This window comes from Orbicella faveolata, unplaced genomic scaffold, assembly GCF_042242905.1.
Source record: "Orbicella faveolata isolate gen_17 unplaced genomic scaffold, um_ofav_v1 contig_13, whole genome shotgun sequence".
Classification (NCBI taxonomy): domain Eukaryota; kingdom Metazoa; phylum Cnidaria; class Anthozoa; order Scleractinia; family Merulinidae; genus Orbicella; species Orbicella faveolata.
Genome location: NW_028301540.1, coordinates 13,558,001 through 13,578,360, shown reverse-complemented (window position 1 = coordinate 13,578,360; position 20,360 = coordinate 13,558,001). Strand labels below are relative to the sequence as shown.

At 36.6% G+C, this 20,360-nt stretch overlaps 2 protein-coding genes and 2 pseudogenes across 2 annotated transcripts; all 4 read left to right on the top strand.

Moving 5' to 3' along the window:
* Positions 1 to 1,878: 1,878 nt before the first annotated feature.
* On the top strand, positions 1,879 to 3,152 carry LOC149115096 (uncharacterized; annotated as a pseudogene).
* Positions 3,153 to 6,393: 3,241 nt separating this feature from the next.
* On the top strand, positions 6,394 to 7,556 carry LOC149115095 (dopamine receptor D5-like; annotated as a pseudogene).
* A 1,569-nt stretch (positions 7,557 to 9,125) lies between these two features.
* LOC149115094 (adrenocorticotropic hormone receptor-like) lies at positions 9,126 to 10,368 on the top strand. Its single transcript, XM_089283827.1, has one exon. The coding sequence runs from the start codon at positions 9,323 to 9,325 to the stop codon at positions 10,178 to 10,180; it is 858 nt and encodes a 285-aa protein (XP_089139953.1). The 5' UTR covers positions 9,126 to 9,322; the 3' UTR covers positions 10,181 to 10,368.
* Positions 10,369 to 15,538: 5,170 nt separating this feature from the next.
* On the top strand, positions 15,539 to 17,057 carry LOC149115093 (putative G protein-coupled receptor 21). Its single transcript, XM_089284694.1, has one exon. The coding sequence runs from the start codon at positions 15,774 to 15,776 to the stop codon at positions 16,641 to 16,643; it is 870 nt and encodes a 289-aa protein (XP_089140820.1). The 5' UTR covers positions 15,539 to 15,773; the 3' UTR covers positions 16,644 to 17,057.
* Positions 17,058 to 20,360: the final 3,303 nt, after the last annotated feature.

Here is a 20,360-nt window from a genome sequence, read left to right as displayed (position 1 = left end):
TGTGGTCAAGCCTTATTACATTTGTGATCGTTATTACATTTGTGGTTGTTATTACATTTATGGTCAATTATTACATTTGCGGCTTCAACATAACGTATGTATATATGTGTGAACTGGGACTTTTTTTGATATCAGAACGTGAATCAGACAGTACGAGACAAAGTACTCAGATTTAAATCTACGCGAACGCAGCTGACTTGATAAGGCAAGCAGAAATTCACCATTTGAAAACCGGAAAATAGAATAATCTTTAGGTACAGCAAACCTTGAATCTACCTGGGGGAGGTAAAAGCCTAGGTCACAAGAACGAAACAAACATGTATACAGGTAAAGATCCGAAAACAAAGTTCGAGAATAGAACGTTTCCGTGGCAAACGGAAGAGGCGTTCAAGAATTAAGTGTTCCACTTATTTGAGTTAGCCTTGGCCTGCCAAAACTAAGCTTTTTAAAAACATAATTTCTAAATTTTGGCTCCACAACAGATTGTTGGGATTGAACTGTGGTCTATTCTAGTGATCGTTGTCCCAACGATTTCTTCGATTTCTGTAGATTTGCTTTCATATGATCGCAAAGGGAACTTTTTCAGCGATAATACTGATCACCTGGAACCCAACCTTCAAGCTAAATGCAAATACGAGAGAACCTTTGGAAGAATTAGAAAGTTTGTATCAATCTTTATCTACGGAGATAGGCTTATGAGCGCTTGAATTTTACTACACTCACTCATTGACATTATTATTTTTATTACCATCACCACCACTACCACCACCACCACCACCACCCCTACCACCACCACTACCACCATATAACAGTACATGCAAGACTGAAGAAGAAGAAGAATTTATCCTTGAATCGAAGCGTTATATTTCAAAAAGTCTGAACACTTCTAACTTTGCACTGTTTCTATTTTCTGGTGATATTTTGTTCATTCTGGTGATACTTTGGCACTTGCAGATGGGAAAAGTTGAATCTCCTAAACTCTAGCGCAACAAATATACGATGTTCCTTTTGTCAAATACCGCAAAACATCTACACATAAGTTGTCACAAATTCATGAAAGGGCCATTCGTCATACTGAATTGAAAAGAGAATTTTGTCTTATTAAAAACCATATATAATGTTCTGTGTTTTCACGCGGGGCGCGATTGTAAAGGTTCTTTGCATCAAAAAGCTAAAAGTAATTGTAAACCATTGAGCCCTTCATGTACGTATTGGCATCACACATTAGTTTACATATTAGTTTACGTTTTTAGCCAGATGGCGTCAATTATTTTTCTATCAGGAAAAACTGGAAAGATTGCTTTTGTTTATTTATTTATTATTTTTTTTCAATTTATAAACAACGCTCACCGGATTTGTTGGAAGACAATATTGTGGAACGCAAATTTTGAACAAGCAGTTGCGATAAATGTTCGTCTAAATTGCCAGAGGACATGCGACTTGATAATTTGAAAAGCATAACGTAAAAAGACGCAAAATTTTTTCGCCTTGGTTTTTTTGAGCTCATAAATATTCTTAAAACGTTCTTATGGAGATTTCCTTATAAATTATATATCCCCTCATAATTACTTACAGCCAACTGTATTTAAACCAAAATGCATTTCAAAGTCAGTGAAATAGCAGCAACGTCGTTCAGCTTTTCTTGTCGATCATTCTGATCGCTTTGTGCAAAATACTCTAACTCTTGCTAATGATTAATGGTGGCACTTGCTACAACGACAAAAAACAAGGCATAGTCAAATTATAAAAAAATGCAGAAATTGAAAGAGGCGAAAAGGAGAGGAAAAATGGTAAAAGTAAAGAAGTGTAATATTGGATAACAAATAAAGCGTTGATTTATCATCTTGACTCTTCAAGTAATTCTTAGATTGTGATCTTCCGTAATGGAACAACCATGAAAACGAAACCAGTTATACTAAAAATAAACAGAAATTGATTGTTTCCTTCCCTGAAAATGTAGAAGTAATTAATTTTGGTTTATCGTTAATTTTGCGACAAATAGGACAAAAGACTGTAATCTAGAAAATTCCCAAGTAGATGGACTAATTTAAATATGTATTTACATTAATAAAGAAAATTAGTGAAAAGACAATCATTGTCTGAATCGCAGTCCGCTGGTGAGAAATTAAACGTCCAGCCGTCGAAATCTACTGCTTTCGTTGGCGTGAAACATATTTTACTCACAAACTTGTACTGAGATTAATAGTACTCTCAAAAGTGAAATCGTTTGTAAAAGGGGTTTGAAAGAAACAAAACAAATTAGAGGGGAAAATCACATCCAGGAAGTAAACAAAAGAAAACAGAAAAAAAAAAAAAAAAATAACAAGTCATGCTTCTTTCAACATCCGCCATTGTGCTCGTCGTAATCGTTACCCTTGAGGAAACCATCGTCGTCATGAGAAACGTGTTTAACATTTTTGTTTTCTGGACTAAGAGACTCCGTTTGAAACGATCAACCTGATCAACCTCGCTGTGGCCATGGCCGACTTGTTTGTGGGACTAGGAGATGCTCTGGTTCTGTAAGTCCTTGGTGGGCATTCCAAGTATTTGGTAGCAGTACGTCAGTGCTTTTTCGAGATCTTATTGGCCTGGAACGCGTATAGTCCCTGCTGTATCCAGCACGAGCACAAGAGCCTACGTTTACAGCATTGTTATCGTCTGGGTAACTGCATGGAGAGCGTATGAGTGGAGTGTGGTTGTTGACGATATACCATAACGACAAACTTTATGCCTCTGTCACCTACTCTTCGGCTTTTTTTACCTCGCTGTTGGTTATCTGTACAAGTTACTTAACGATCCATTTGCGATTGTTAAGTAGAGCACCTGACTCAGACATTTACAGGCAAGCATCGACAGAAAAAACTTTGCGAATGTCAAGAACATTTTTTTAAGTGATCGCTGTATCGCTTTTCTTTTGGTTGCCCTCTTTCGTTATGCTCACAACAGAAGAATTCTGGTCATGTTTCTCTCCACTGGAGGTGTGGTTTGTGATTGTTATACAACTTGGGAATTCCATGGTAAATCCATTTGTGAACACCTTTAGGATGCCAATTTTTCAAGATGCTTTAAAGAAATGCTGGAGAAAACGTCGACAAAATATTCAATTAAGAGTTATCTCCAAGAAATCACACAATACGGAGCGCAATTTGTGAATTATGGCTTGGTGGCCTAATTGTTATTGCCTTTGACTCGGATCGAGCGGGGCAGGTTTTAAACCTGGCTATCGTCAGTGATGTTTCCTTGGGAAAAACACTATTGCAGAGGCTCTGACTAACCAAGTAAAAATGTGCACCCGCCAATTTAATGCTGATGTCAATTCTGCGATAGATTAGCACATCATTGAGAGGGCGTAGGGATACCCCAACTTGATTCATGTCACGGAGACAGAGATGGAGGTCAACATGATGGTCAGTCATTCAGCTCGGACTCTACCCACCTTTCTTTTCTGACGTTCGACTGTCCGCTGCAGTGTCAATAGGGATTTGGAGAGGCTTAGCTTTCTCTTGGAGGCTCGACGTTTTTAATGTCCGTTGTTTTTCCTGGATTGGTATTTTTGTTTTTGTTTTTGTTTTTTGTTACAAAGTTATTTCGTTTGATAAATCCTAAAGAAAAAAAGACACATTTATAAATTAGAGAAAGAACTTTAAATACATCAAGTTGCGAAAATACAAAACAAAATTCATTTTAGTAATAAACAATCTCTAAACAACTATTTGACTTCTTAAAATAAGAAATAACTTTACAACGAAAATCGATGGGAAATTTTTTCAGGTCGACAATATCTAAGTACCTTTACCGGTCGTGGGCTGGATGATATCTTCGAGGAAGGTTCTGCAAAGTCAGAAAGGCTCGACCTTAGTAATTTTTCTTGATATCACTGCATTAAGGGTTAAACTGTACAGGGACGCTAATATTATTGTGATAAAATATGTGAGCATCCGAAATAATACGCATGAGGAAAAATGGTAGTTTCCGGTTCCTCCTAATTTGCTTATTGGAAGACTACATTCTGATTGATAGTACACTTGAAGCGAAAGATATTTGCGAGCCAATATCACTACCTATAAAAGCATAGGCATTGGGTTTTACAAAGAGATTTAAATTTGGCTTTAGGTAAACAAATTTTGTTTTCTTCTAATATATTTTTTACCGCTCAGCCCCCCAAAATTGGTCAAACCCCCGTGGATTTTGGACTTGATGTGTGAAAATCGGCCAACACCAACTTCCAAGTCTTTCCCGGTTTCTCAAGCAGAAGCGCTTACTTTTGTTTTTCTTTAGAATGTATAAGAAGGAAATTCTATCCTTTATTTCTTGTTATAAGGTTATAAAAATGACTATATTAACTATTTTCATGCATTATTTCAGAAACTGAACTATTAGCTGGGCGTGCAACGTGTGATCAAATGTTTATATTGAGATATAAGTATTTTATTAGAAGCCAATAAAACTAAATCAGTAAATATCTCTTGTAGCGATGTGTTATTTTAAATGAATTATTAGAAGGCCGTGTAGAAAGTATACTAATTTCTTCTTTCTTCCGCTGTGAAATCGACATCATGTCACAGATGTCTGGTATTCGAAGCGAGGAAACCTATTCGGATTAAATAAAGCTACTTTGGCGTTTAGATTGAACTGATATTATAGTACGCTGGACAAAACTAGCTAAAACTGTTCTGGATCGATGTTTTACGACAAAAAATTAAAACAAGCAAAGCGATGCAAAAAGATTTGTAATTTTCTTAAATCGTATTAAATTCCACAAACTCTTGAGGCTTATGGACGTACAGTGAAAATACAAGTCACGTATTACATGCACGTTGGACACATCGTTTATACGAGTACATGCAGGAATGAAGTAGAATGATTTATTCAATTCTCGAAGCGTTATAGTTTACAAAGGCTGAACTAACTTTGCTCAAGTGCAGTCAGAATGTTTATATTTTCTGGTGACATTTTGTCCCTTCTGGTGACACTTTGGAGCATTGCAGATGGGATAAGTTGTGATAAGCTGTTTAAATTGACTTAAGTCTTAAAAAAGCTTCCAGCTTAAATCTTCTTCACTCTAGCGCTACAAATATGAAAACAGGTTAAGTCTGCATACGAGCGAATTGGCTCATCAGGCCGGAGCTTATCCCGGTTTCAGTAGCATGAAGCGACTAGGAGTATTTCTACACTTCCCTGAATGGGATGCTAGTCCATCGCAGGGTTACCCCGAGTATTAAAATCACCGGTACCCCTTTATACCCCTGGGTGGAGAGAGGCATCGTAAGAGTAAAGTGTCTTGCCCAAGAATACAACACAATGGGGACATTAGCGCTACAAATATACGATATCCTTTGTCAAATACTGCAAAACATCTACACATAAGATGTCACATATTCATAAGCATTAAAAACGTTTTACAATTAAAGAAACAATGTTCCCTTCCTAGAAACCATATGTAACGTTTTATGTTTTCACACGAGGCACAATTATAAAAGTTATTTGTGTCAAAAAGCTAAAAGTAATTGTAAACCCTTTTAGCCTTTCACGTACGTATTTATTGGCATCACTCATTTATCTACTAAATATTGGTTTTCGTTTTTAGCGAGATCAGTCGCGTTTATGTCTCTTTTCTGTTAAGAAAAATTGAAATATTGCTTTCCAATAAGAAATTGTGAGAAATCTTCGTCTAAATTGTCAGAGTACCAGCGCCTTGGTGTTTTCTGAGCTCATGAAATAAAGGCATAAGGCTAGTCCCTGTGGCATGGTTACATGTATATTCTTAAAACGTTCTTAGGGAGATTTGCTTATGAATTGTCGCTGCATATTTACTTACAGGCAGCTTATTTCAACAAAAATACATTTGAAAACTTATGGAAATAGCTGCAACGACATTTAGCTTTTCTTGTCAATCATTCTGATCGCTGTGTTCTAAGGTCTTTATGCAAACCACTCTAAATCGTTCTAATGATCAATGGTGGCACTTGCTACAAGGAAAGAAAATATGTGAAGTTAATAACTGTATCAAGGCATGCCTAAGTTTTAGAAAACGTGGAAAGGGGCGAAAAACAGAAGAAAATTGTTACAAATTGAAGAGGCCGTGCAATACTGGACAACAAGCAAACCGTTGATGATCATCTTGATTCTTTCAGTAATACTCAGAATGTGATCTTCCCTAATTTGGATGGCTTAGAATAGCAACCATCAAAACGACGTGACAATCTACTGAAAATAATCAGAAATTGTTCTTGTTTTCCTTCAACGAAAAAGCAAGAAGCATTTAATTTTGCGTTTTTATTAATATTGCGGACAAATGACGCTAATGATTGCAATCTGGAACATTACCAAAAATATGAAATAATTTAAATATATCTTTAAATAAATAAAGAAATAATATCATTTTTTGATCACACCTCACTAATGACAAACTACCAACTGTCGAAACCTACCGCCTTCGTTCGCGTGAGACAAATTTTACTCAAACTTGTACTGTGATTATTAATACACTCAAAAGGACGCGTGAAATCCTTTGTAAAAGACGTTTGAAAGAAACAAAACAAATTATAGAGGAAAATTACATCCAAGAAAATAAAATCATGCTTCTTCCAACAGAAGCCACTATGCTCGTCGTAATCGTTACGCTTGAGATAACCATCATCGTCATGGGAAACGTGTTCACCATTTTTGTTTTCTGGACTCAGAGACTCCGTTTGAAACGAACTTTTCTTCTCCTGATCAACCTCGCTGTGGCTGATTCATTTGTCGGACTAGGAGAGGCTCTGGTTTTAGCGACCAACACAATTCTAAGTTAACGATGGAAGCGAAATATTGAAAATCGGAAGTCCTTGGTGGGCATTACAAGTATTTGGCAGCAATACGTCAGTACTTTTTCTCGCTCTTATTTCACTGGAACGCATTTACTCAGTGCTGTAGCCATTTCGTCATCGCGTAACAAGCACTCGAGCGTACGTTTACAGCATTGTTATCGCCTGGGCAATTGGAGTGAGTATTAGTGGAGTCTGGTTGTTGAAGATATACCAAAATAACAATCTGTACGCTTCTCTCACCTACTCTTCAGCTCTCTTTATTCCCTTGTTGGTTATCTTTGCAAGTTACCTAAAGAACCGCTCTCGCTTACAGCGTACAGCACCTGATCATGACTTAGACGTCCGCAGGCAGGCATCAACAGAAAAAACTTTGCGAATGTCAAGAATATTTTTTATGGTTGTCACTGTATCGCTTGTCTTTTGGCTACCCGTTTTCGCCATGTTTACAATAAAAGAATTCTGTTCATGTTTCTCTATTTCATTACGTTTCTGGTAGAAGTACTATTCAATTTGCAAATAGCATGCACGCATTTCATTTCTTAAGTAGTAATTAATTTTTTTTTGCAAAGTTGACCAATATTAACCAATATGGTTTTATCAAAGCAAAAGCGTGGTTCTTCATCACTTTGCGAGAAAGAGGTGACGTTTTCTTCATCAAAGTGTTGTAAAACTTCATTGATGAATTGTTTAGAATGAAACTATGACTTATCGAATCTGTAAGTACAGTCGAAGGTTTCCGATATTCCATAAAAGTAAAGTTCATTTTTGGAGACAAGTGTCCTATGTGAAAGTTTATAGTAAAATTCTGTAAGTTTGTCAGCTTTCCATATAGATTTAAGGTCCTTGAAAGAGTTTTTCCGACGGATATCTGTTACTGAAAGATCTCGTTCCCATTTACTAAACGCGGTCACTCCGCGGAGTGCTTTTCATCATATAGAAAACCATTTCCCGGTAAGGTCGATCAATATTGAAGGTGACAACTAAAAAATCGTTTTATCTCTGATATGTTCAAGGATTGGTGCCCGTTACAGCCTGCAAGAGACCAAGGTTGACCTTGCTCCTGATAATGAATTAAAATGCATTCTATTGAGAAAGAAATATTTCTATTAAGGGCTATAACGCCTTTTCCAGAAACTTAACGAATATAGTTTATATCTTCACAACTTTCACTCATGTTGTTAAAGGAGACAGGTAGCACAATTCTTCTGGTGTCCGAGATTACTTTTCTCTCTGTATATGCCTGTAATTATGCCTAGCCTCGACTAAATTGGAAAACTATCAATGGACTAAGTTATCATTACCGTTTAATTTTGGTAATTTTGGTAATTTGAAAATATCTGAAAACCAGAAAATGGATGAAGCTTAGCAAAAAGTTTGATTCAATGGTGACCAGCTTTCAGAAGCGTACCCACCGTCTTTGAGGGTTAATACATTATAAAAGTATACTTTGAAATTTAAACTGTTCGTCACATCTGTCAAATATTGGCTCGTTTTTTAATGCTTTCAAATGTGGAAAACAACACATACTGGTTTTGTTCGAAGACAGCAATGTCGTACCCAACATTTGAAGAAGTAATTCTTAAAGCTCTACGTCTAAATTTTAGAGAAACTGTAAATTATTGATACAGTATAACGTAAACTGAATAAATAGTTTTTATGTCTTGGTGTTTTTTAGCCCACGAAGAAACTATATAAGATGACGTGATATGTAGATTCTCAATGAGCACGTCTTGAGGAGGCTAGCTTATGAGTTATCACTGCATATTTACTAAGTGTCATTTGTCTATTTACTTACTGTCATCTGCATTTTAATAGGGAATAAAAAGGACGACAGTTTAAAATTTATTGAGAAACACGAAGTTGCGAAGTTCATCTCACGCTCTTGTCAATTTTTCTGAACGCTGTTTTCCTAATTTCTCTGCAAAAAAGTTCTAAATCAAGCCAATGACGATTAATGATTCAGCTTCCTACAACGGAAATAAATGTACAAATCATAACCTTAGCATTATTCAAATTAAAAATGAAGAAAAGAGTCCAAGGTACAAATTAAGCAAGTAGGCTTATTATTGGAAATCAATGATCCGTTTTTACACTTAAAGTAAAACCTCAGAGCATGCAACTTTTTGAAATTTCGATGGCTTAGGTGAACAATCATGAAAACGCAACCATGCACAAGATAAAGACAAATTGTAATTTCCTTCGTCGAAAATCGAAGAACTGCATAATTTTGAATTCGCGTCAATAATGCGGACAAATGAACTTAATTAAACATGTCTTACATAAATAAAGAGAAGATAGCATTGCATTATTCACACCTCACTGCTGAGAAATTGGCAGCCTCGAAACTTACGTGCTATCTTCCAGTCCTGTAAAAGAGAAGATTTTACTCTCAAACAAGCACTGTGACTAACAAGAATAATAAGAAACCAAAAAATCTTTTGCAAAAGGCGCTTGAAAGAAACAAAACGAATTACGGAGCCAAAATACATCCACGAAGCAAGAAAAACTAAATCATGCTTCTTTCAATAACCGCCATTGTGCTTGTAATAATCCTTGCACTTGAGGTAACCATCATCGTCATGGGGAACGTGTTCACCATTTTTGTTTTCTGGACTCAGAGACTCCGTTTGAAGCGAACTTTTCTTTTTCTCATCAACCTCGCTGTGGCTGATTTACATGTAGGACTAGGAGAAGGTCTTGTTCTAGCGACCACCACAATTCCCAATGGTGGAAACGAAATGTTAAAAATCGAAAGTCCTTGGTGGGCGTTCCAAATATTTGGTAGCAGTACGTCACTACTATTTCTTGCTCTTATTTCGCTGGAACGCGTTTACGCCGTTTTCTGGCCACTGCGTCATCGTGTGACAAGTATTCGAGCTTACATTTACAGCATCGGCGTTATCTGGGTAGCTGGGTTTTGTATGAGTGGATTGTTGTTGCTGACGATATACCACATACATGTAGATAGTGTGTATGCTGTTCTCACTTACGCTTGGTTTTCCCTTCTCTCCTTATTGGTTATCTGCGCAAGTTACCTAACGATCCGTTCGCGATTGCAGAGAACAGCACTTGATTTCGATGTCGGAAGGCAAGCATCATTGCGAATGTCAAAAACATTCTTTATAGTGATTGCTGTTTCACTTGTTTTTTGGTTGCCAGGCTGCGTTATGATCTTGATAAAAGACTTCTGTTCGTGTTTCTCTTCAGTGGCTGCGTGGTTTGTTACTGTTTTACTGCTGGGGAATTCCATGGCTAATCCATTTGTGTACAGCTTTAGGATGCCAATATTTCAAGATGCTTTGAAGAAATTCTGGAGAAAACGCCAACGAAATATTGAATTAAGAGCTGTTGCTGGGAGATCGCAAAATTAAAAGTTTAGTTTGTGAATCAGATTTTAGTTGGTGAGTTAGACTTATCTGTTGGCTGCAACGTCGCCTTATAGCAACAACTTTGAGAAATCTTATTTTCTTTGAGCCAATGAAGCGTCGTAGCCAAGTCTCTTGTTTCCACTCAGATATGGATACAAGTATAAGTGACAGTCCCTAAGAGAATAATAATAATGATAATAATAATAACAATAATAAAAAATACTAATACTACTATCATCATCATAACATTAATAATAATAATATTAATTATAATTATAATAAATTATACTTATAATTAATTAAATTAATTAAAATTAATTAATAATTAATTATAATTATAATAAATTATAATAATAATAATAATAAAGGTTTCTTAGCATTCCACTGAACGTGGCTCCTCTATGCTAAGGCTTATATACAGTAATTGAAAAAAGATTGAACCCAGCTGCATTAAAAATATATACAAACTTGAATAAAGGAAAGAAAAACAAGTCTCAGAATTACTCAAATTCGGCTTTCGCAGACGAAAAATGAAAGCTTTTACATTTCTGCAGGAGTCCCTCAGGGTCAGTGGTGTTTTTTAATGTCCTTAGGCAAGCTGTTAAACGAGCAAGCTGCGCAGTCCTGAAACGAGCCAGGGAACTGAGGCACTACCAAATTAAGTTCTGACGAAAATCCCGATTTTTTTTTGTAATTTTCTTTTTTTGTTTTTTTTTGTTTTTATTTGAAAAAAGCTCACTTACAATATATAATTACAATAAATTACTTACAATACAATACTTACAACAAACTTATCTACAGTACGTTAATTACAATAAACTACGTACAGTACAATGTCGAGGAATAGGTTGTTGTTATTCATCGTGGTGGATGCAATAATAAAGTGTATTATCGTTTGTCTCACGATGTAGTCACTTGAGATGTAGATCGCGACGTTTCGACTGCTTACTGCTAGTCTTCTTCAGGCGATAAGGTCGACTGATTGCACGGTATCATTTATATCACAAAGGTCGGCTGTGATTGTGATTGTGGAGTCTCTCGGCCGCTGCCTAGAACAACAAGGCATTCGCACCGTCTTTAAGTCCGACACGACACTTCGGTCACACTTAGTGCGACCAAAGGACACCGTCAACCCGGCTAAACAAGATGGTGTTGTCTACAGGATTCCCTGTGAGTGCGGCAAAGTCTACATCGGGGAAACAGGGAGATCTATGCAAGAGAGGATCAAAGAACACGACAGGGATATACGACTCGCCCGTACCCAGACCTCCGCCGTTTCTGAACACACCCACGAGACCGGCCACTATCCTATCTGGAATGAGGTCAAGTTTATTGATCGAGATCCTCACTGGTACACACGTAGGGTCAAGGAAGCTATTCACATAAGACTTCACCCTAACAACATCAACAGGGATAGTGGAATTGAAATTCCTGAAGCATGGATACCCACGATCAAGAAACACAACAACAGGAGAACGGTACAACAGCGGACCACTGAGGGAACAGCTACTCGCCGGAACAATGGAACAATAGGAGGATCGAAATGCACCAATCACAGCCGACCTTTGTGATATAAATGATACCGTGCACTTTATTATTACGTACAGTACGTTATATAGAATAAAATAAATAATGTATACATGTAATACTTAGTGTAAACTAACCACTGTACAATAATAAAGTGTATTATCGTTTGTCTCACGATGTAGTCACTTGAGATGTAGATCGCGACGTTGCGACTGCTTACTGCTAGTCTTCTTCAGGCGATAAGGTCGACTGATTGCACGGTATCATTTATATCACAAGGGTCGGCTGTGGTTGGTGCATTTTGATCATCCTATTATTTCATTGTTCCGGCGAGTAGCTGTTCCCTCAGTGGTCCGCTGTTGTACCGTTTTCCTGTTGTTGTGTCTCTTGATCGTGGGCATCCATGCTTCAGGAATTTCAATTCCACTATCCCTGTTGATGTTATTAGGGTGAAGTCTTATGTGAACAGCTTCCTTGACCCTACGTGTGTACCAGTGAGGATCTCGATCAATAAACTTGACCTCATTCCAGATAGGATAGTGGCCGGTCTCGTGGGTGTGTTCAGAAACGGCGGAGGTCTGGGTACGGGCGAGTCGTATATCCCTGCATTGTTCTTTGATCCTCTCTTGCATAGATCTCCCTGTTTCCCCGATGTAGACTTTGCCGCACTCACAGGGAATCCTGTAGACAACACCATCTTGTTTAGCCGGGTTGACGGTGTCCTTTGGTCGCACTGAGATAGGAAGTAAACTGTAAGAAGAAGATTAAAGTGGAGGAGAAAAAAAAAACACATTTTGTAAATCAGCAGCCTGTAGTCTATAAATTTTAATGTGACTTACAAGTGCGATGCAAGTTATGTCGGGTACACGCTGACGTTTTTAGTCCAGCGCGTGGATGAACATAAGAACCGGTCACGATCTATTGGCAAGCACTATAGAGACAAACATTGTATTGTCCCAAAACAGACAGTAAACAGTTTTCCGTCCTTAAGAAGTGCCACAATAAGTTTGATTGTTTGGTACACGAAATGTTACTAATTAGAGACTGGTCACCATCTCTCAGTCTCCAATGAGTCTCAATCCGGTCAAAACCATTTGCGTAAAATTGCATGTAATCAATTATTTATTATGTTAATCGTCTTCTTACAGTTTTTACTTTCTATCTTTTAACTTGAAATTGGGGTCATGACGTCGTTCGTTCTTATATTTATTTTTTATTTGCTTGTGCAATGCAAAACCTTTGCTTATAAAAATACATCAAGTTGCAAAAACAAAACAACAAATGTAACAAAAGCGATACACATAGCCATAATAAGGTAACTAAACTTTACTGAAGCTCAGGGTTATCTATATAAATTTCTCAAAGCGATATTTAAAGACCGACATACATTGCGTGCGTCGTTGGAGGTTTCGTGATCTGCGAAACCTCCAATTTGTTGTTGTCGATCGTTTCGCCCTTCAATCCTTTATAATCTGAGGCATCCATCTGGATCTTCAGACAATGAGATTTCTTAACATTTATTTCGATGAAAAGCGCTTTCTTTGCCGCGTTTCATTTCTGGAGAGAAAACCTTTTATTGCAAAAAGAGCGAACTGAAAACGCTTTGGTATCCGTACGTGACCGCTTGTCGATAAAAACTCTGTAGAGATTCTGAAGCGCGGTCTAAGATTGTCAACGGAAAAAATAATAAAAATAATAATCTTTTCTCTTATTCTGCGTCATGGCTAAGACAGTATGCTAAGCGTAGTCAGTAATGTACATTCTGTATGTATGCTTCAGAAAGTAAATAAAAAAGCAAATTTGTTGCATGGAATTTTTTCAAGTCTCTCCATGTAGCTGTCATTTGACATACAGCAGTTCGAAAAAAAAAAATGGCGACTAAAGTAAACTTTTTACCAGTACATTATAATTTAGGTCACCAAATGCCCCAAATCCTTCCGAATTTTCTTACGCTTTTCTTTAGTGACAGAATCAAAACAAAAACAAACGCTCACAAAGCATTCAGCTAGTCTTTAGAGTTAAGTCTATTGAATTCATTAAGATGAATATCTATGTCATTACGTTTCTGGTGGTAGAGATAATATTGTGCAAATAGCATGCATTTATTTTATTTCTTTAAGTAGTAATTTTTTTTTTTTTTGCATAGTTAACCAATCTTTATAGTTTTATCAAAGCCAAAGCGTGGTTCTTCGTCACTTTGCGAGGAAGAGGTGACATTTTCTTCATCAAACTGTTGTAAAACTCCATTGACGAATTGTTTAGAATGAAACAATGACTTATCGAATCTGAAAGTGCAGTGGAAGCTTTCCGATGTTCCATAGAGGTAAAGTTCCTTTTTTAAAGACAGGTATCCTATGTAAAAGTTTATAGTAAAATTCTGTAAGTTTGTTCGTTTTCCGTATAGATTTAAAGTGCTTAAAAGAATTTTTCCAACGGATATTTTTACTGAAAGATCTCGTTCCCATTTATTAAACTCGGTTACTCCGCGGAGTGCTTTTCATCACATATCATATAGAAGACCATAATCTTTGTTTTTCATTTCCCGGTAAGGTCGATCAATATTGAAAGTGACAACTGAAAAATTGTTTTATCTATGATATGTTCAAGCCTGCAAGAGACCCAGGGTGACCTTGATTCTGATAATGAATTCAAACAGATCATATTGAAAAAAAAGTTATTTTTATCAAGGGTTATAACGCTTTTTCTAGAAACTTAACGAATATAGTTTATATCTTCACAACTTCCACTCATGTTGTGAAAGGAGACAGGTAGGCAAGCACAACTCCTCTGATGTTGAACTGACGTCCGAGACTACATTTCTCTCTGGATATACCTGTAATTATGCCTAGCCTCAACTATCTTGAAATACTATCAATGGAATAAGTTATCATTGCCGTTTAACTTTGGTAAAAATACATTTGAAAATATCTGAAAAAACAGAAAATGGACGAAGCTTAGTAAAAAGTTTGATTCAGATGGTGACCGACTCTCAGAAGCGCACCTACCGTCTTTGAAGGTTAATCCATTATACAAGTATTTTAAAATTTAAACTGTTTATCACATCTGTGAAATATTGGCTCGTTTTTTAATGCTTTCAAATGTGGAAAAAAACACATACTGGTTTTGTTCCAAGATAGCATTGTCGTACCCAACATTTGAAGAAGTAATTCTTAAAGTTCTAGGTCTAAATTTTAGAGAAAGTGTAAAATTCTTGATACAGTATAACGTAAACTGAATAAATTGTTTTCATGCCTTGTTGTTTTTCAGCTCACGAAAATTAGCACGTCTTAAGGAGACTAGCTTATGAATTATCGCTGTATATTTACTAAGTGTCATTTGTCTATTTACTTACTGTCATCCGTATTTTAGCAGGGAATAAAAACGACGACAGTTCAAAATTTATAGAGAAACAGATGCTGCGAAGTTCGGCTTGTATTGTCAATTTTTCTGAACACTGTTTTTCTAGCTTGCTGCAAATATGTTCTAAATCGAGCCAATGATTAATGATTGAACTTCCTACAACGAAAATAAATGTGCAGATCATAAACTTATTATTATTCAAGTAAAAACAAAATGAAGAAAAGAGACCACGGTACAAGTTAAGCAAGTGGGTTTTTAATTATTGGTAATCAAAAATCCGTTTTTTACAGTTTAAGAAATCCTTAGAACATGCAGCCTTTTGTAATTTCGATGATTTAGGTGAACAATCATAGAAATGCAACCATGTTAAAGATGAAGACAAATTGTATTTTCTTTCGTCGAAAATGGAAGAAGTATATAATGTTGAATTCCCCTCAATGTGGGGGAAAAATGAACTAATTCAAATATGTTTTACATAAATAGAGATAAGATAGCACTGCATTATTCACACCTCACTGATGAGAAATTGGCAGCTGTCGAAGCCTACGTACTATCTTCCAGTCGTGTGAAAGAGAGGATTTTACTCTCAGACAAGTTCTTGGATTAATAAGAATAATGAGAAACGTGAAATCCTTTGCAAAAGGCGCTTGAAAGAAACAAAACGAATTACGGAGCCAAAATACATCCATGAAACAAGAAAAACTAAGTCATGCTTCTTTCAACAACCGCTATTGTGTTCGTCGTAATCATTGCACTTGAGGTAACCATCATCGTCATGGGAAACGTGTTCACCATTTTTGTTTTCTGGACTCAGAGACTCCGTTTGAAGCGCACGGTTTTTCTCCTGATCAACCTCGCTGTGGCTGATTTACTTGTAGGACTAGGAGAAGCTCTGATTCTCGCGACCAACACAATTCCCAGTGGTGGAAACGAAATATTGAAAATCGAAAGTCCTTGGTGGGTGTTCCAAGTATTTGGTACCAGTACGTCACTGATGTTTCTCGCTCTTATTTCGCTGGAACGCGTTTACGCCGTTTTCTGGCCACTGCGTCATCGTGTGACAAGTACTCGAGCTTACATTTACAGCATTGGCGTTATCTGGGTTGCTGGATTTTGTATGAGTGGATTGTTGTTGCTGACGATATACGATATACATGTAGACAGTGCGTATGCTGTTCTGACCTACGCTTCATTTTCCTTTCTCTCCTTTTTGGTTATCTGCGCAAGTTACCTAACGATCTGTTCGCGATTGCAGAGACCAGTTCTTGATTTAGATGTCCGAAGGCAAGCATCAGCGGAAAAGGCTTTGCGAATATCAAGAACATTCTTTATAGTGATTGCTGTTTCCCTTGTTTTTTGGTTGCCAGGTTGCGTTATGATCTTGATAAAAGAACTCTGTTCGTGTTTGTCTTCAGTGGCTACGTGGTTCGTGACAGTTTTAGCGCTTGGGAATTCCATGGCTAATCCATTTGTGTACAGCTTTAGGATGTCAATATTTCAAGATGCTTTGAAGAAACTCTGGAGAAAACGCCAACGAAATATCGAATTAAGAGCTGTTGCTGGGAGATCGCAAAATTGAAATTTTAGTTTATGAATCAGATTTTAGTTGATGAGTTAGACTTATCTGCTGGGTGCAACGTCGCCTCATAGCAACAGCTTTGAGGAATCTTATTTTCTTTGAGCCAGTGGAATGTCTTGCCAAGTCTCTTTGTTTTCCACTCATATAAGTATACAAGTATATGTGACAGTCCCTAAGAGAATAATAATAATGATAATAATAATAACAATAATAATAATCATAACAATAATGAAAAAGGAGTGTTTATTGTGACAAAAACTAGAGCTAAGCTTTACAAAATGCTATAATATTTACTACTACTACTACTACTACTACTACTACTAATACTAATAATAATAGTAATAATAAAGGTTTATTAGTATTCCACTAAGCGTAGCTCCTCTATAATAAGACTTATATACAGTAATTTTTTTTTTTAAAAAATGAACCCAGCTACATTAAAAATATATACAAACTTAAAAAAAGAAAAAAAAAAGTTTCACAATTACTCAAATTCGGCTTTCGCAGGGGAAAAATAAAAACCGGCGCAGTCCTGAAACGTGACAGGGAACTGAGGCACTACCAAATCAAGTTCAGAGGAAGATCTCAAGTTGCGTATCGCTGTTCCGACGTCTAATCTAAGATAGGATGGCCATTCCTCGTTTTAAAGTGCGTTACATATAATTCTTGATAGACTGAGATCTCAATGAATGCAGCTGTAAGGCCTACCTATATCCTCATCTTGTGTGATGTCAAATGAAGGTGAGGAAAGTGATAGTTCTGCTGATGGTGATTACTCGACTGAAACACCCCAAAAGAAGACCTCCAGAAAAAGACCAGCAAAGAAACACAAAAGCAGGTGGTCTGCATCAGAGATGCTCACATTTCTCCAGAAATACCAAGAGAAAAAAGAAGAAGTGAAAAAAAGTTAGAAAGAAGAAAAAGTTAAGATGATTGAAGAAATGAATGAGGACAAAAAAACTATTTCGGGCAAATTTACTTCAAGAGTTGAAAAAGAAACGAGATGGTTTTATTTTAATTTGTATTTATTTACACATTTATGTGATAATAAGTTAAAATGTACGTTTGCTGGGCAATTATATTTACAACACTTACAGTTTGTGCAATGTACTTTGAACTACAACTTCTTGGCCCTATTTCCATATAGCTGGTTTTCACCTGACGTCACTAAAATTCAAAATACAAAATATTGATCTTCCTGAAATTTTACTTTAATGATGTATAAGAGCAGCTGAAAACTAATATTCAAAAAATTTGCGCTCCGCATTGGTTCTTGGTTTTGTAATACACTACGCTTGAATTTCTAAGCTTTTGCGTGACGCGGCATTTACATGACGGCCTAAATAGCTGTCATGATGGTTAAAAAAGCGACATATTTTGGGGAATTTGGCTATCTGAACAGTTCATGTCTTAGAAAAAGTATTATTTTAATGTTTCAGAGTTCCTCGAGGGATTAATTCACGCTTTTGTAGCAAAACTCAGTGACAGATGTTTCTGTTGGTTTTCCGGCCGCCATGTTGGTGCCCATACGGATGGGAACCAGCATGGCGTCTCCATACAAATCTCTATAAATTTGGACAAAAAATTTCTCCGCATATCTTGCATAAGAAAAATTGCTGTGACCAGAATCTTGGCGGGAGTCTTTGCATATTTACCTTCTTTCATTTCCCAGATTCTGGACTTTATCTATTGACCGGTTTTGATTGTTCTTTTGATCTATTTTGAATGGCGTGACACTGAAAACCAGCAATAGGTAGATTATGTTGAAATGTCAATGTCAAAATATCTTTTCGCTCATCTCATTCTACATTTCACCTAATGAACTTTTGCGAAAAAAGTGTTCGATTTGGATAAAACGCAACTTTTTTTTACGAATTTTTAGAAAGTTCAAAATTGTATTTTCTTGTGATAGACCCCTGCCGCTGATCACAAGAATAACGTGCTCAAAATGGCTACGTGACTCATGTCTGTCACGTAGGTTCAGGAACCTCACTTGACCTTTAGTGCATATAAATACATACGTCGTGGCGACAAAGAGCGGCAACGCACCTTTCCGGCATTTTCAACTAAATGTAGACAACTCTGAAGCAAAATTCTCACTTGTTTTCAAGTCAGATAAGTTACGCCCCAAATCACGTGTCCTTGAACCTACGTCACGACTCACTTCAAACCGAGGAAGATTGGTGCGAATGGTGGGCCAAAATGGTGGCAAATTTGAACGTCTTTAAAAAATTATAAAAAAAATTACGTTTTATGTAAATCGAAATTTTTTTTCGAGAAAGTTAATTGGGTGTCATGAAGAATCAGATGAGAAAGCAAAAAATGTGACGTTATGGGCACTTTAATTTGCAAAATTTAATTTTCTTTACAGTAATATTAGCCATTCCATTCCCTCCATTCATGTAAGTTGAACTATATTTTGGCATACTCACATACCCTTTTTCTTAATTATCCATACTTGAAATGTAATTGAGTTCGGATTTTGAAAACTATTTACCAGTACATGTATTTACTTTAGCCAAAAACATAACACTAGGTATGTGGCCAAATTCAAGGCTTTGATACAACTATTTCATCAAGCTAGTATCCCTGAATTATGGCACAAGGGCATAGTCCTGAGCTATGCTGTAGTCATACCTTGTTGATCTACGTTAATTAATTTTGAAGACTGCAAAATTCTTTACTTTAAAGCATGAAATGTATTATTAATGTCAAATATTGTACTCATTATTTCAGTGATCTTTAGGCCACACTTAGAAAACAAACAAAAAACTGACAATAAATTGTTGATTCTCTTAACCTTTCATACCCAACTGTTTGTTTTTTTCTTTGCATGATTAAATGCTACGCTCCCAGAAAACAGTGGCCTCAATAAATTCCCAGGCCCCTGGCAAAGTCCATCAAATATAGTTGTTAATAGATGACCAAGCATTTTATTTGAAACCCCAAGCCGAGAGTATATTGGATCTGGCCACGCACTGACTTGTAACTGATTAGTTTTTTATTAATCAATAGATGAATTGATCTGAGTAGTTTCATGCGCATTCTTGTCCCCAGATGACAACCATATTTGGTGGTTTTTTTAAATTTCCTTTTTAAGTGGAATCACCTTAACTCATATTCAGGACAACCCAGGGGGTACTCAGGATTTCAAGACAGGAATGATCGAATGACTGTAAAATTCAAGACCCAAAAAATTCCCCTGGGCTTCCAACAAAACCCGAAAAAATCACTGGCCCAAAAATTAACAACCAAAAACTCCCAAGCCAAATTTCTGACCCTAAATGATATACATGAATCACACCGGCAGCTTTTTCGAAAGGGTGTCCGAAAAAAAGTACATGCCACAATCCCAATCTGGGATATGATCAATAGACTCAGTTCATGACACTGAATCTGTGGAACCTACTTCTGTTGCTTTCTTTTAGCACTCCCAGACTTACGTATTTGTCTATGGCGTCTTGTGACAGATTTTCAGGTTTCCCTGAGATGCTCAAGTGAAGAAACAGCGAACTTAAAATTACCCAAAATACACTTCGGGATTGTCACTTGCGTGTTTTTGGACAACCTTTCTCAACATAGCTGTAACCCGTTTTATTAATGCCAACAGCAATTTAAAGCGTGACTGTTAACTATAAACAACAAGAAAACATATTTGCTGTACTTTATTTGCAGAACTATCCTGCCAAGACACTACCACAAATCTTTAGATTGTTT